Genomic DNA, 13673 nt, shown 5'->3' with positions numbered 1-13673 from the left:
CCCTGGAGTTTCCATAAAGACGTAACCCCTTTCTCCCCTTGCAGTCTCGCCAACCAGCCAAGAAATGATGGGTTGTGTAAATGGCCAGTGAGGTGGGCTGCAAAGTGGTGGGAGGGCTGGGCCCAGAGACTTGTGGTGAGTGGCCTCACGTGCAGTGTGAGGCAAGTGTCAAGTGGTGAGGCCCAGGTGCCAGATCCATGGGGCCAACCTTGTTGAAGACCCTGCTCAATGACACGGGCAGTAGGATAAGTGCCCCCTCAGCAAGTGGACGGATGATGCATTATGTGTCAAAGTGGCTGAGGCACGGGATGGCTGTGGCACCCTTCAGAGGGAGCTGGTGAGGCTGGAGACGGGGGCAGAGAGGAATCTCCTGAAGTTGAAGAGGAGGAAATGCCAAGTCCTGCATCTGAGGAGGAATAGCACTGGGCAGCAGGACATGGTGGTGGCCAAGACGCCAGGAAGCACCTTTGCTGAGCATGACTTTGTGGTGCTGATGGAGAAGCAGCGGGCTACGAGACAGCAATGCAGCCTTGAGGGAAAAGAGGCCAAGAGTCTCCAGGGCGGTGTTGGGAAGAGCATTGCCAGCAGTTGGAGGGGAAGTGATCTTGCTGTGCCTTCAGCACTGGTGAGGCCCTGTTGGGGTAAAGTGTTCAGTTGAGGGTTCCCCTAATGAAGAAGGACCCAGAGTTGGTGGAGCAAGTTGAGTGCAGGGCCACCAAAACTCTGAAGGGACGGGGCATCCTTTCCATGAGGAGAATCCGAGAGAGCTGGGAGTTCTTTCCAACAGGGAGGCGAGTCTGCGCAGGGGAGATGTCATCACTGTGTCTAAACCGCTGATGGAAGGTCATGAGAACTGCGGAGTCAGACTTTTCTCCTGGTTGCCCACGGCCACGGCAAGGGTGAATGGAGACAGCTGACAAGATGTGCCATTGCCATGAAGAGAAGACAAGGCTTTTTCTGTGAGCGGGTGTTCAAACAATGGAACCGGTTGTGCAGAGTTGTGTTGGAATCTCCATCCTTGGAGGTACTGAAATCCTGAATGGACGTGATCATAGACAGCTTTCCGGAGCTGACCACACATCAGCAGATTGGAATGAACAAGATGATCTCCGTATGTTGCTTGAGTACTGAGTGTTTCTGCTTCTTGTATTTTCTTGCTGTGATGGCCAGAGATTTGTGCTGTGGAAGAGAGTTGGTCAAGAGCATGTTTGATGGGGAGCTTGAATATTAGGCGTGTGTAGAAGTGCATTAGCATGTCCAAGCATTGGTTTGTGCGAGCGAAGGGCGTGTGTCATGTTCTGGAAGGCCCCTTGTGCTGCTCTGAGTTGTCGTTGCTGGGGACATACCTTGTAAGAGAGGTTTGAGGCCATTTTCCACCCACCCCGATGGCCTGTTGAGCCCTGGCTTTGTGCTGGGTGAGGTTGGCAGACCCTTGGGAGAAGAAAGGAAGAGGAGGCACATGAGGCTGGGATGCAAGAGAACTTTATTGAGGAAAAAACAAAGTGATAATTAGGAGCGGCATGAAGAAGGGAGCCGGTCTGAAATTCAAGTAAGGTGAGCGTCAGCTGAAGTCCTTTGCTTGCGGGAGATTTTTCAAGTGCGCTGGTGTTTTCCAGCCATACAGAGCGGGAGGGTCTGGAATCGTGCCCTCAATCCATGCCGTGGCTTCCCAGGTGTGGGAGGTTGGTGTCAGGGGTGGTGGCGAGGGCCCTTAGCAGGGGTAGCAGCCTCTCCTGCCGCCGTAGCAGCCCAGGCCTCCGAAACCATAGCCGAGGCCGTAGCCGAGGCCGAAGCCGCCGGAGGAGATGGGCACTCCCTGGGCGCTGAGGACGTTGCCCACGGCAGCCGATGAGGAGGATCCGACGGCGGTGCTCTGCGGGGAGGAGGTGAGGATGGGTCCTGGCAGGGTGACCAGCACGGCAGGAGGCTGGATGACGACGCGGGAGTCCTCGCACTGCCTGACACAGGGCTCGTTGCAGCTGTTAGCCAGCGGGGTGGGTCCGCAGGGGCTGCAGAGGCTGTTGCAGGCCATGGGGGTGGTGTGGAGGGTCCCTGGAAGAGAGGGTGTTGAGAGAGCGGAGGGGCGTGGGGGCGCGAGGGGTTGGAGGAGGGCGGTGGAGCGGGGAGGGGTGGTGTGGGGCTGTGGGGAGCGTGCGCGGCGGTGGGGAGGCGTGAGGGCTGGTGAGGCTGGGGCCGAGCGCGGTGGGAGAGAGGGGCCAGGTGGGCCAGGAGGAGGAGGGTCAGGGGGTTGCGGCTGACCTTGGGGAGCGAGGAGGAGAAGGCGTGAGGAGGAGAGGTGTGTGAGGGAGAGAGGCGCTGGGCCGGCTTTTATGGTGGCGCGCGAGGGGCGGGACGGCCTTGGGGCAGGACGGCATTTGGCAGCAGGCAGCTCTTGCCTGCCCCAGCCCTGCCAGCAATGAGGTGGGGTGTGTTTCCCTGGCCGCAACGCTCCCTCTTCATGTCCTGCTCTCGAGGACGTGTCCCCTTGGCCCTGGCGGCAGCTTTGAAGTGAGAGGAGGTGTTTGGGACGAATTGCATGGAAGTTGTGTCTCAGGGCATTTGGAGACTCAGCCAAATCATGGGAGAGGTGTTGTGTCATCAGTGAGGTCATCCCGTGGCACTCGTATGCTGTGGTGCGCAGCCATTTCTCAAGTCTTTGTTGCGCCAGAGAGGGATTGGACGTAGTGGAGGGGAAATGGGAGGCGTGCCTGCTGCGCTGGGCACTGCTCCCGAGAACCTCGAGGGGATGTTTGCATGCCAAGGGGTTGATGGAGCACAATAGACTGGGCTGGACTAGACGGGACTAGAAGTGTCCAGTGGGAAAGGACCTACAGTGATCATCTAGTCCAGCTGCCTGACCACTTCGGGACTGAACAAAAGTTAAAGCATGTTATTAAGGGCATTGTTTTTCCAAATGCCGTTTAAACGCTGACGGGCGTGGGGCATTGACCACCTCTCCAGGAAGCCTGTTCCTGTGTTTGACCACCCTCTCCATAAAGAACTATTTTCTACTCTCGAGTCTGAACCTCCCTGATGCAGTTTTGAACCATTCCGACAAATCCTGTCCCTGGACCCCAGGGAGCTCAGCACCTTCCTCTCCATGTCCCGTCCTCAGGAAGCTGCAGAGAGCCATCAGGTTCCTCCTCAGCCTCCTTCTCTCCAAACTAGACCAACGCAAATTCCTTAGCCGCTCCTCACAGGCCATGCCTTCCAGCCCTTCCACCAGCTTTGTTGCTCTCCTCGGGATGCACTGAAGACCTTCACATCCTTTTGGGATGGTAGGGCCCAGATCTGCCCACGATACTCAAGGAGAGGCGTCACCAAGGCTCACTACAGCGGGATAATCAGCTCTTTTGACCGGCTGGTGATGGTTGATGCACCCCGGGGTGGGCTTTGGCCTCTTGGCTGCCAGGGCACTGCTGACTCACACTGAGCCTGCTGTCAGCCAGCAGCCCCACAGCCCTTTCTGCAGGGCCGCTCTCCAGCACCTCCTCTCCCCATTTCTGCTGGTGTGTAGTGTCCACCTCGGTCCTGGGTGCAGAACGTGGCATTTGCTCTTGTTAAATTTTGTGCCGTTGATGATTGCCCAGTGCTCCAAACGGGGCTTGTGTGTGGAGGGGTGCTGGAGGGCCTGGCAGGCAAGAAGCACGCTGGGCTGTGCTGGGGGTGCCAGTGTACTCACAGGTGCCCTCTCCTTAGAAAGAGGGGGTTGTGTAACGGGCTGTACATTTGTCCATGGGGAAAGATGGTTTGAAGCAGAAATGCTGCGGGAGGTACCTGATTTCCTTGCACTGCACAGAGAGGGATGTCTGTCATGGAGGTGAGCGAGGGGAGATGCAAAGTCCTGTTTCTGGGGAGGGGAGTCTTCCCAGGCAGAAGCAGTGGCTTGGGGCCAACTGCCTCGAAAGGAGCTAAGCAGGGAAGGACATTGTTCTTCTGGTGGAGGTCAAATGGCCCATGAGATGGCAATGAACCTTTTGGCTAAAGGGCCCACCAGTCTCGAGGGCAGCATTTGGAGAAGCGTTGCCAGCAGGTTGAGGGCGGTGACCCTTCCTCTCTGCTCAGCACTGGTGAGGTCCCATGTGAAGTGCTGTGTGCGGTTCTGGGCTCCTCAGTGTGAGAAGGTCAGGGGCTTGTTGGAGCAAGAGCAGTGCAGGCCACCAGGGGAGATGCTGCAGGGACTGGAGCCTCCTTCCTAGGAGAGGAAGCTGAGAGAGCTGGGAGCGTTTAGCCAGGAGATAAGGAAGTGCAGGGAGGAGGCCATAAATATGCCTAAATCGCAGCCGGGAGGGAATGAAATTGAGGGAGCCCGGCTCTTGGAATCAGTGCGCACTAGTAAGACAAGGGGCTGTGATCATAAGCGAAAGCAGATGGAATTCCCTGGGGAAAAAAGGCAAGGCTTTTTGCGTGTGAGGGTGGTCAAAGTGTGGAAGAGGTGGTGGAGTCTCGGTCCTGGGAGATACTGAAACCCCAACTGGCCATGGTCTGAGATAAGCTCTGCTGGAGCTGGCCCTGTCTGAGCAGTGGGGTTGAAGCCAATGCTCTCCAGCTTTCCTGACAAATTCAATGTTTCTGTGATTCTGTTTGCTGGGAGGACTGGAGGGTCATGGTGGGGAAGAGAGAGAGTGAAGCGTGTGCTGGCATGGGGAGATCTCATCAGAGGTGCGTGCAGGGGAGCGTTGTGATGTCCGAGACTTTAACTAAAGCAGGTGATGGGCTTGTGTCACGTTCTTGAAGAGCCCAAGTGTCAGTCTGTGGTGATGTTCGTGGTGGTGGTAGCCAGTTTCCTAAGAGAGGTCCCGTGCTCCTTTTCCAGCCATCCAATGGGCTGTCGAGCCCAAACTTTGTGTGGAACCTTGGGAGAAGAAATGGAGTGGAGGCATCACAGGCTGGGATGCAGGAGAAATTTATTGAGAAAAGAAAAGTGAAAAAACAGGAGCAGCAAGTGAAAAGGAGCCAGTCTGACGTGACGGTAGGATGGCCGTCAGCCAAAGTCCTTTGATTGCTGTAGGTCTCACCAGAGCACCAAGATATTCCTGGCCCGCAGTGGGAGCATCACAGTAAAAATCCACAGTGGTGTCTGGCTTATGAGAAGGTGTTTGCAGCGTAGAGAAATGGATATAGCAGGAGGCACAATGCAAAGAGGGAAGCGGAAGAAGAGGAAGAGATCCATGGGCCGTGTTTGCAGGCAGGCCGGGCTGGCCCCTTCCCTGCTTGCTTTGTGCCTGGAGAGAAGGAGCCGTGGATGGGAAGCCCATTGGCCTGCAAGGGCCTGGAGGGGTGTCCTCAATCCATGCCGTGGCTTGCCGGGTGTGGGAGGTTGGTGTCAGGGGTGGTGGCGAGGGCCCTTAGCAGGGGTAGCAGCCTCTCCTGCCTCCGTAGCAGCCCAGGCCTCCGAAGCCGTAGCCGAGGCCGAAGCCGCCGGAGGAGATGGGCACTCCCTGGGCGCTGAGTTCGTTGCCCACGGCAGCCGATGAGGAGGATCCGACGGCGGTGCTCTGGGGGAAGGAGCTGAGGATGGGTCCTGGCAGGGTGACCAGCACGGTGGAGGGCTGGATGACGACGCGGGAGTCCTCGCACTGCCTGACACAGGGCTCGTTGCAGCTGTTAGCCAGCGGGGTGGGTCCGCAGGGGCTGCAGAGGCTGTTGCAGGCCATGGGGGTGGTGTGGAGGGTCCCTGGAAGAGAGGGTGTTGAGAGAGCGGAGGGGCGTGGGGGCGCGAGGGGTTGGAGGAGGGCGGTGGAGCGGGGAGGGGTGGTGAGGGGCTGTGGGGAGCGTGCGCGGCGGTGAGGAGGCGTGAGGGCTGGTGAGGCTGGGGCCGAGCGCAGTGGGAGAGAGGGGCCAGGTGGGGCAGGAGGAGGAGGGTCAGGGGGTTGCGGCTGACCTTGGGGAGCGGGGAGGAGAAGGCGTGAGGAGGAGAGGTGTGTGAGGGAGAGAGGCGCTGGGCCGGCTTTTATGGTGGTGCGTGAGGGGCGGGACGGCCTTGGGGCAGGACGGCATTTGGCAGCAGGCAGCTCTTGCCTGCCCCAGCCCTGCCAGCAATGAGGTGGGGTGTGTTTCCCTGGCCGCAACGCTCCCTCTTCATGTCCTGCTCTCGAGGACGTGTCCCCTTGGCCCTGGCGGCAGCTTTGAAGTGAGAGTCTTAGAGGCCAAAGGCTTGGTGCTGGTGGCGCGTGTCAGGGCGGGCAGAACACGTGGCCTAAGCGTCCGAGTGGTTTTGTGTCATCCGTGAGATCATCCCATGGCATTCCTGTGGTGTGGTTCGAGGGTGCGTTGTGAAGAGGGGACCCCATTTCCTTGCAGCCTTTGCTGGCTGGTCTGGGCTCTGCAGGTGTGCTGGGCGTGAGGGGCTGCCGCTTCGATCGTGTTTTGTCCCTCCCTGCCTTGATGCCAATCACTCAGCCTGTCTTTAGACCTGGCCTTTCCCGTAGGGTGTCTTGGTGCCCCTCATGCTTGTGAAGTCCTATCCTCCTGGAGAAAGGAGGCTGCCAGTATGGGCTTGTGCCCCCTGGAGCCCTCCATGGGCTGACAGTTGAACCAGCCAGAGGAGGGCTGTTTGTGAGAGCAGGACGTTGTCCTGGCAGCCCTGGGTCAGAGCTCTCAAGCCCTGTGATGTCGGGAGGCCATCCGTGGTCCCCAAAGTCTTGTGTTGTCCTCTCTTTATCAATCTGCTTAGCTAGGGTACGCAGGTTTGCAGCCTGAGCTCTGGTATGATGTGTCCAAAGAAGAGCAAGGACGTGGTGAAGGATCTGGAGAACACGTCTTATGAGGAGTGGCTGAGGGAACTGGGGGTCTTTAGTTTGCTGAAGGTAACAGCTGAGGGGAGAAGTTTTCTCTGTCACAATGTGAAAGGAGGTTGTAGCGATGTGAGTGCCAGTCTCTTATCCCTAGTGAGAAGTGATGAGGAGTGGAAACAGCCTCAACTTGCACCGTGGGAGGTGTAGATTGGATATTAGGGACAATTTCAACACCAAAGGAGTTATCACGCAATGGAACAGGATGCCCCAGAAAGAGGATTTGGAGATTGCCGAGGGGAAGTGGAGGCGAGCATGCAGCACCTGTGTGCAGAGCGGAGGCCCTGGTGGTGGTGGTGGGTGCGTGCGGAAGGGTTGGTGAAGGGCAAGGCCTGCCCCAGTGGAGCCGAGGGGAGTGTTTTGCAGGCTGTTTGTCAGGCGAGCAGTGGTTGTTGCTGAGGACGATGAAGGGAGGTAGGAAGGATTGCTGTGCGTCTGGATGTAGCCAAGTCGCTGAGGCCTGAGAGTTCGTAGTCACGAATGCTGAGGGAGCTGGCTGATGTCCTTGGGTGGCTACTCTCCATTATCTTGTGAAACTCCTGGTGGCTGGGAGCATTTTGTGGATGGAAGAGAGCTCAGAGCTCTTGTGTGTTGAAGGAAGATCTTATAAATTGGAGGCTGCGTAACCTTGACATAATTCTCACGGAATATGATATAGGAAATGTTTCTGGAAAGCCCTGCCAAGCCCCAGAAAAACAAGATGGTGATGGCAAGCGATCAGCATGGATTTATGAAGTGGTCATGATGCTGGACCGACCTCTGTGTCTTCTACCTTGAAGTGTGTGGCTTTGTGGACAAGGAGAGAGCTGTGGCAGGTCTTTCCCTGGAGTTTCCATAAAGACGTAACCCCTTTCTCCCCTTGCAGTCTCGCCAACCAGCCAAGAAATGATGGGTTGTGTAAATGGCCAGTGAGGTGGGCTGCAAAGTGGTGGGAGGGCTGGGCCCAGAGACTTGTGGTGAGTGGCCTCACGTGCAGTGTGAGGCAAGTGTCAAGTGGTGAGGCCCAGGTGCCAGATCCATGGGGCCAACCTTGTTGAAGACCCTGCTCAATGACACGGGCAGTAGGATAAGTGCCCCCTCAGCAAGTGGACGGATGATGCATTATGTGTCAAAGTGGCTGAGGCACGGGATGGCTGTGGCACCCTTCAGAGGGAGCTGGTGAGGCTGGAGACGGGGGCAGAGAGGAATCTCCTGAAGTTGAAGAGGGGGAAATGCCATGTCCTGCATCTGGGGAGGAATAGCGCTGGGCAGCAGGACATGGTGGTGGCCAAGAGGCTGGAAAGGCCCTTTGCTGAGCACGACTTTGTGGTGCTGGTGGAGAAGCAGCGGACTACGAGGCAGCAATGCAGCCTGGGTCAAAAGAGGCCGAGAGTCTCCAGGGCGGCGTTGGGAAGAGCGTTGCCAGCACTTCATGGGGAAGTGATCTTGCTGTGCCTTCAGCACTGGTGAGGCCCTGTTGGGGTAAAGTGTTCAGTTGAGGGTTCCCCTAATGAAGAAGGACCCAGAGTTGGTGGAGCAAGTTGAGTGCAGGGCCACCAAAACTCTGAAGGGACGGGGCATCCTTTCCATGAGGAGAATCCGAGAGAGCTGGGAGTTCTTTCCAACAGGGAGGCGAGTCTGCGCAGGGGAGATGTCATCACTGTGTCTAAACCGCTCATGGAAGGTCATGAGAACTGCGGAGTCAGACTCTTCTCCTGGTTGCCCACGGCCACGGCAAGGGTGAATGGAGACAGCTGACAAGATGTGCCATTGCCATGAAGAGAAGACAAGGCTTTTTCTGTGAGCGGGTGTTCAAACAATGGAACCGGTTGTGCAGAGTTGTGTTGGAATCTCCATCCTTCGAGGTACTGAAATCCTGAATGGACGTGATCATAGACAGCTTTCCGGAGCTGACCACACATCAGCAGATTGGAATGAACAAGATGATCTCCGTATGTTGCTTGAGTACTGAGTGTTTCTGCTTCTTGTATTTTCTTGCTGTGATGGCCAGAGATTTGTGCTGTGGAAGAGAGTTGGTCAAGAGCATGTTTGATGGGGAGCTTGAATATTAGGCGTGTGTAGAAGTGCATTAGCATGTCCAAGCATTGGTTTGTGCGAGCGAAGGGCGTGTGTCATGTTCTGGAAGGCCCCTTGTGCTGCTCTGAGTTGTCGTTGCTGGGGACATACCTTGTAAGAGAGGTTTGAGGCCATTTTCCACCCACCCCGATGGCCTGTTGAGCCCTGGCTTTGTGCTGGGTGAGGTTGGCAGACCCTTGGGAGAAGAAAGGAAGAGGAGGCACGTGAGGCTGGGATGCAAGAGAACTTTATTGAGGAAAAAACAAAGTGATAATTAGGAGCGGCATGAAGAAGGGAGCCGGTCTGAAATTCAAGTAAGGTGAGCGTCAGCTGAAGTCCTTTGCTTGCGGGAGATTTTTCAAGTGCGCTGGTGTTTTCCAGCCATACAGAGCGGGAGGGTCTGGAATCGTGCCCTCAATCCATGCCGTGGCTTCCCAGGTGTGGGAGGTTGGTGTCAGGGTTGGTGGCGAGGGCCCTTAGCAGGGGTAGCGGCCTCTCCTGCCGCCGTAGCAGCCCAGGCCTCCGAAACCATAGCCGAGGCCGTAGCCGAGGCCAAAGCCGCCGGAGGAGATGGGCACTCCCTGGGCGCTGAGGACGTTGCCCACGGCAGCCGATGAGGAGGATCCGACGGCGGTGCTCTGCGGGGAGGAGGTGAGGATGGGTCCTGGCAGGGTGACCAGCACGGCAGGAGGCTGGATGACGACGCGGGAGTCCTCGCACTGCCTGACACAGGGCTCGTTGCAGCTGTTAGCCAGCGGGGTGGGTCCGCAGGGGCTGCAGAGGCTGTTGCAGGCCATGGGGGTGGTGTGGAGGGTCCCTGGAAGAGAGGGTGTTGAGAGAGCGGAGGGGCGTGGGGGCGCGAGGGGTTGGAGGAGGGCGGTGGAGCGGGGAGGGGTGGTGAGGGGCTGTGGGGAGCGTGCGCGGCGGTGAGGAGGCGTGAGGGCTGGTGAGGCTGGGGCCGAGCGCGGTGGGAGAGAGGGGCCAGGTGGGGCAGGAGGAGGAGGGTCAGGGGGTTGCTGCTGACCTTGGGGAGCGAGGAGGAGAAGGCGTGAGGAGGAGAGGTGTGTGAGGGAGAGAGGCGCTGGGCCGGCTTTTATGGTGGCGCGCGAGGGGCGGGACGGCCTTGGGGCAGGACGGCATTTGGCAGCAGGCAGCTCTTGCCTGCCCCAGCCCTGCCAGCAATGAGGTGGGGTGTGTTTCCCTGGCCGCAACGCTCCCTCTTCATGTCCTGCTCTCGAGGACGTGTCCCCTTGGCCCTGGCGGCAGCTTTGAAGTGAGAGGAGGTGTTTGGGACGAATTGCATGGAAGTTGTGTCTCAGGGCATTTGGAGACTCAGCCAAATCATGGGAGAGGTGTTGTGTCATCAGTGAGGTCATCCCGTGGCACTCGTATGCTGTGGTGCGCAGCCATTTCTCAAGTCTTTGTTGCGCCAGAGAGGGATTGGACGTAGTGGAGGGGAAATGGGAGGCGTGCCTGCTGCGCTGGGCACTGCTCCCGAGAACCTCGAGGGGATGTTTGCATGCCAAGGGGTTGATGGAGCACAATAGACTGGGCTGGACTAGACTGGACTAGAAGTGTCCAGTGGGAAAGGACCTACAGTGATCATCTAGTCCAGCTGCCTGACCACTTCGGGACTGACCAAAAGTTAAAGCATGTTATTAAGGGCATTGTTTTTCCAAATGCCGCTTAAACGCTGACGGGCGTGGGGCATTGACCACCTCTCCAGGAAGCCTGTTCCTGTGTTTGACCACCCTCTCCATAAAGAACTATTTTCTACTCTCGAGTCTGAACCTCCCTGATGCAGTTTTGAACCATTCCGACAAATCCTGTCCCTGGACCCCAGGGAGCTCAGCACCTTCCTCTCCGTGTCCCGTCCTCAGGAAGCTGCAGAGAGCCATCAGGTTCCTCCTCAGCCTCCTTCTCTCCAAACTAGACCAACGCAAATTCCTTAGCCGCTCCTCACAGGCCATGCCTTCCAGCCCTTCCACCAGCTTTGTTGCTCTCCTCGGGATGCACTGAAGACCTTCACATCCTTTTGGGATGGTAGGGCCCAGATCTGCCCACGATACTCAAGGAGAGGCGTCACCAAGGCTCACTACAGCGGGATAATCAGCTCTTTTGACCGGCTGGTGATGGTTGATGCACCCCGGGGTGGGCTTTGGCCTCTTGGCTGCCAGGGCACTGCTGACTCACACTGAGCCTGCTGTCAGCCAGCAGCCCCACAGCCCTTTCTGCAGGGCCGCTCTCCAGCACCTCCTCTCCCCATTTCTGCTGGTGTGTAGTGTCCACCTCGGTCCTGGGTGCAGAACGTGGCATTTGCTCTTGTTAAATTTTGTGCCGTTGATGATTGCCCAGTGCTCCAAACGGGGCTTGTGTGTGGAGGGGTGCTGGAGGGCCTGGCAGGCAAGAAGCACGCTGGGCTGTGCTGGGGGTGCCAGTGGATTCACAGGTGCCCTCTCCTTAGAAAAAGGGGGTTGTGTAACGGGCTGTACATTTGTCCATGGGGAAAGATGGTTTGAAGCAGAAATGCTGCGGGAGGTACCTGATTTCCTTGCACTGCACAGAGAGGGATGTCTGTCATGGAGGTGAGCGAGGGGAGATGCAAAGTCCTGTTTCTGGGGAGGGGAGTCTTCCCAGGCAGAAGCAGTGGCTTGGGGCCAACTGCCTCGAAAGGAGCTAAGCAGGGAAGGACATTGTTCTTCTGGTGGAGGTCAAATGGCCCATGAGATGGCAATGAACCTTTTGGCTAAAGGGCCCACCAGTCTCGAGGGCAGCATTTGGAGAAGCGTTGCCAGCAGGTTGAGGGCGGTGACCCTTCCTCTCTGCTCAGCACTGGTGAGGTCCCGTGTGAAGTGCTGTGTGCGGTTCTGGGCTCCTCAGTGTGAGAAGGTCAGGGGCTTGTTGGAGCAAGAGCAGTGCAGGCCACCAGGGGAGATGCTGCAGGGACTGGAGCCTCCTTCCTAGGAGAGGAAGCTGAGAGAGCTGGGAGCGTTTAGCCAGGAGATAAGGAAGTGCAGGGAGGAGGCCATAAATATGCCAAAATCGCAGCCGGGAGGGAATGAAATTGAGGGAGCCCGGCTCTTGGAATCAGTGTGCACTAGTAAGACAAGGGGCTGTGATCATAAGCGAAAGCAGATGGAATTCCCTGGGGAAAAAAGGCAAGGCTTTTTGCGTGTGAGGGTGGTCAAAGTGTGGAAGAGGTGGTGGAGTCTCGGTCCTGGGAGATACTGAAACCCCGACTGGCCATGGTCTGGGATAAGCTCTGCTGGAGCTGGCCCTGTCTGAGCAGTGGGGTTGAAGCCAATGCTCTCCAGCTTTCCTGACAAATTCAATGTTTCTGTGATTCTGTTTGCTGGGAGGACTGGAGGGTCATGGTGGGGAAGAGAGATAGTGAAGCGTGTGCTGGCATGGGGAGATCTCATCAGAGGTGCGTGCAGGGGAGCGTTGTGATGTCCGAGACTTTAACTAAAGCAGGTGATGGGCTTGTGTCACGTTCTTGAAGAGCCCAAGTGTCAGTCTGTGGTGATGTTCGTGGTGGTGGTAGCCAGTTTCCTAAGAGAGGTCCCGTGCTCCTTTTCCACCCATCCAATGGGCTGTCGAGCCCAAACTTTGTGTGGAACCTTGGGAGAAGAAATGGAGTGGAGGCATCACAGGCTGGGATGCAGGAGAAATTTATTGAGAAAAGAAAAGTGAAAAAACAGGAGCAGCAAGTGAAAAGGAGCCAGTCTGACGTGACGGTAGGATGGCCGTCAGCCAAAGTCCTTTGATTGCTGTAGGTCTCACCAGAGCACCAAGATATTCCTGGCCCGCAGTGGGAGCATCACAGTAAAAATCCACAGTGGTGTCTGGCTTATGAGAAGGTGTTTGCAGCGTAGAGAAATGGATATAGCAGGAGGCACAATGCAAAGAGGGAAGCGGAAGAAGAGGAAGAGATCCATGGGCCGTGTTTGCAGGCAGGCCGGGCTGGCCCCTTCCCTGCTTGCTTTGTGCCTGGAGAGAAGGAGCCGTGGATGGGAAGCCCATTGGCCTGCAAGGGCCTGGAGGGGTGTCCTCAATCCATGCCGTGGCTTGCCGGGTGTGGGAGGTTGGTGTCAGGGGTGGTGGCGAGGGCCCTTAGCAGGGGTAGCAGCCTCTCCTGCCTCCGTAGCAGCCCAGGCCTCCGAAGCCGTAGCCGAGGCCGAAGCCGCCGGAGGAGATGGGCACTCCCGGGGCGCTGAGTTCGTTGCCCACGGCAGCCGATGAGGAGGATCCGACGGCGGTGCTCTGGGGGAAGGAGCTGAGGATGGGTCCTGGCAGGGTGACCACCACGGTGGAGGGCTGGATGACGACGCGGGAGTCCTCGCACTGCCTGACACAGGGCTCGTTGCAGCTGTTAGCCAGCGGGGTGGGTCCGCAGGGGCTGCAGAGGCTGTTGCAGGCCATGGGGGTGGTGTGGAGGGTCCCTGGAAGAGAGGGTGTTGAGAGAGCGGAGGGGCGTGGGGGCGCGAGGGGTTGGAGGAGGGCGGTGGAGCGGGGAGGGATGGTGAGGGGCTGTGGGGAGCGTGCGCGGCGGTGAGGAGGCGTGAGGGCTGGTGAGGCTGGGGCCGAGCGCAGTGGGAGAGAGGGGCCAGGTGGGGCAGGAGGAGGAGGGTCAGGGGGTTGCGGCTGACCTTGGGGAGCGGGGAGGAGAAGGCGTGAGGAGGAGAGGTGTGTGAGGGAGAGAGGCGCTGGGCCGGCTTTTATGGTGGTGCGTGAGGGGCGGGACGGCCTTGGGGCAGGACGGCATTTGGCAGCAGGCAGCTCTTGCCTGCCCCAGCCCTGCCAGCAATGAGGTGGGGTGTGTTT

At 57.9% G+C, this 13673-nt stretch overlaps 2 protein-coding genes and 2 pseudogenes across 2 annotated transcripts; all 4 read right to left on the bottom strand.

Moving 5' to 3' along the window:
• Window positions 1-1711: 1711 nt before the first annotated feature.
• Window positions 1712-2032, bottom strand: LOC147415603 (feather keratin pseudogene; annotated as a pseudogene).
• Window positions 2033-5348: 3316 nt separating this feature from the next.
• Window positions 5349-5657, bottom strand: LOC147415602 (feather beta keratin-like). Its single transcript, XM_086465655.1, has one exon. The coding sequence runs from the start codon at window positions 5655-5657 to the stop codon at window positions 5349-5351; it is 309 nt and encodes a 102-aa protein (XP_086321781.1).
• Window positions 5658-9325: 3668 nt separating this feature from the next.
• Window positions 9326-9646, bottom strand: LOC147415601 (feather keratin pseudogene; annotated as a pseudogene).
• A 3316-nt stretch (window positions 9647-12962) lies between these two features.
• On the bottom strand, window positions 12963-13271 carry LOC147415600 (feather beta keratin-like). Its single transcript, XM_086466184.1, has one exon. It carries the CDS (start codon window positions 13269-13271, stop codon window positions 12963-12965), a length of 309 nt encoding a protein of 102 aa, XP_086322310.1.
• Window positions 13272-13673: the final 402 nt, after the last annotated feature.

This window comes from Leptosomus discolor, chromosome 5, assembly GCF_034619465.1.
Source record: "Leptosomus discolor isolate bLepDis1 chromosome 5, bLepDis1.hap2, whole genome shotgun sequence".
Taxonomy (NCBI): Eukaryota; Metazoa; Chordata; class Aves; order Leptosomiformes; family Leptosomidae; genus Leptosomus; species Leptosomus discolor.
Note: the sequence above shows the minus strand (reverse complement) of the source record. Positions and strands in the feature narration are given on the sequence as shown.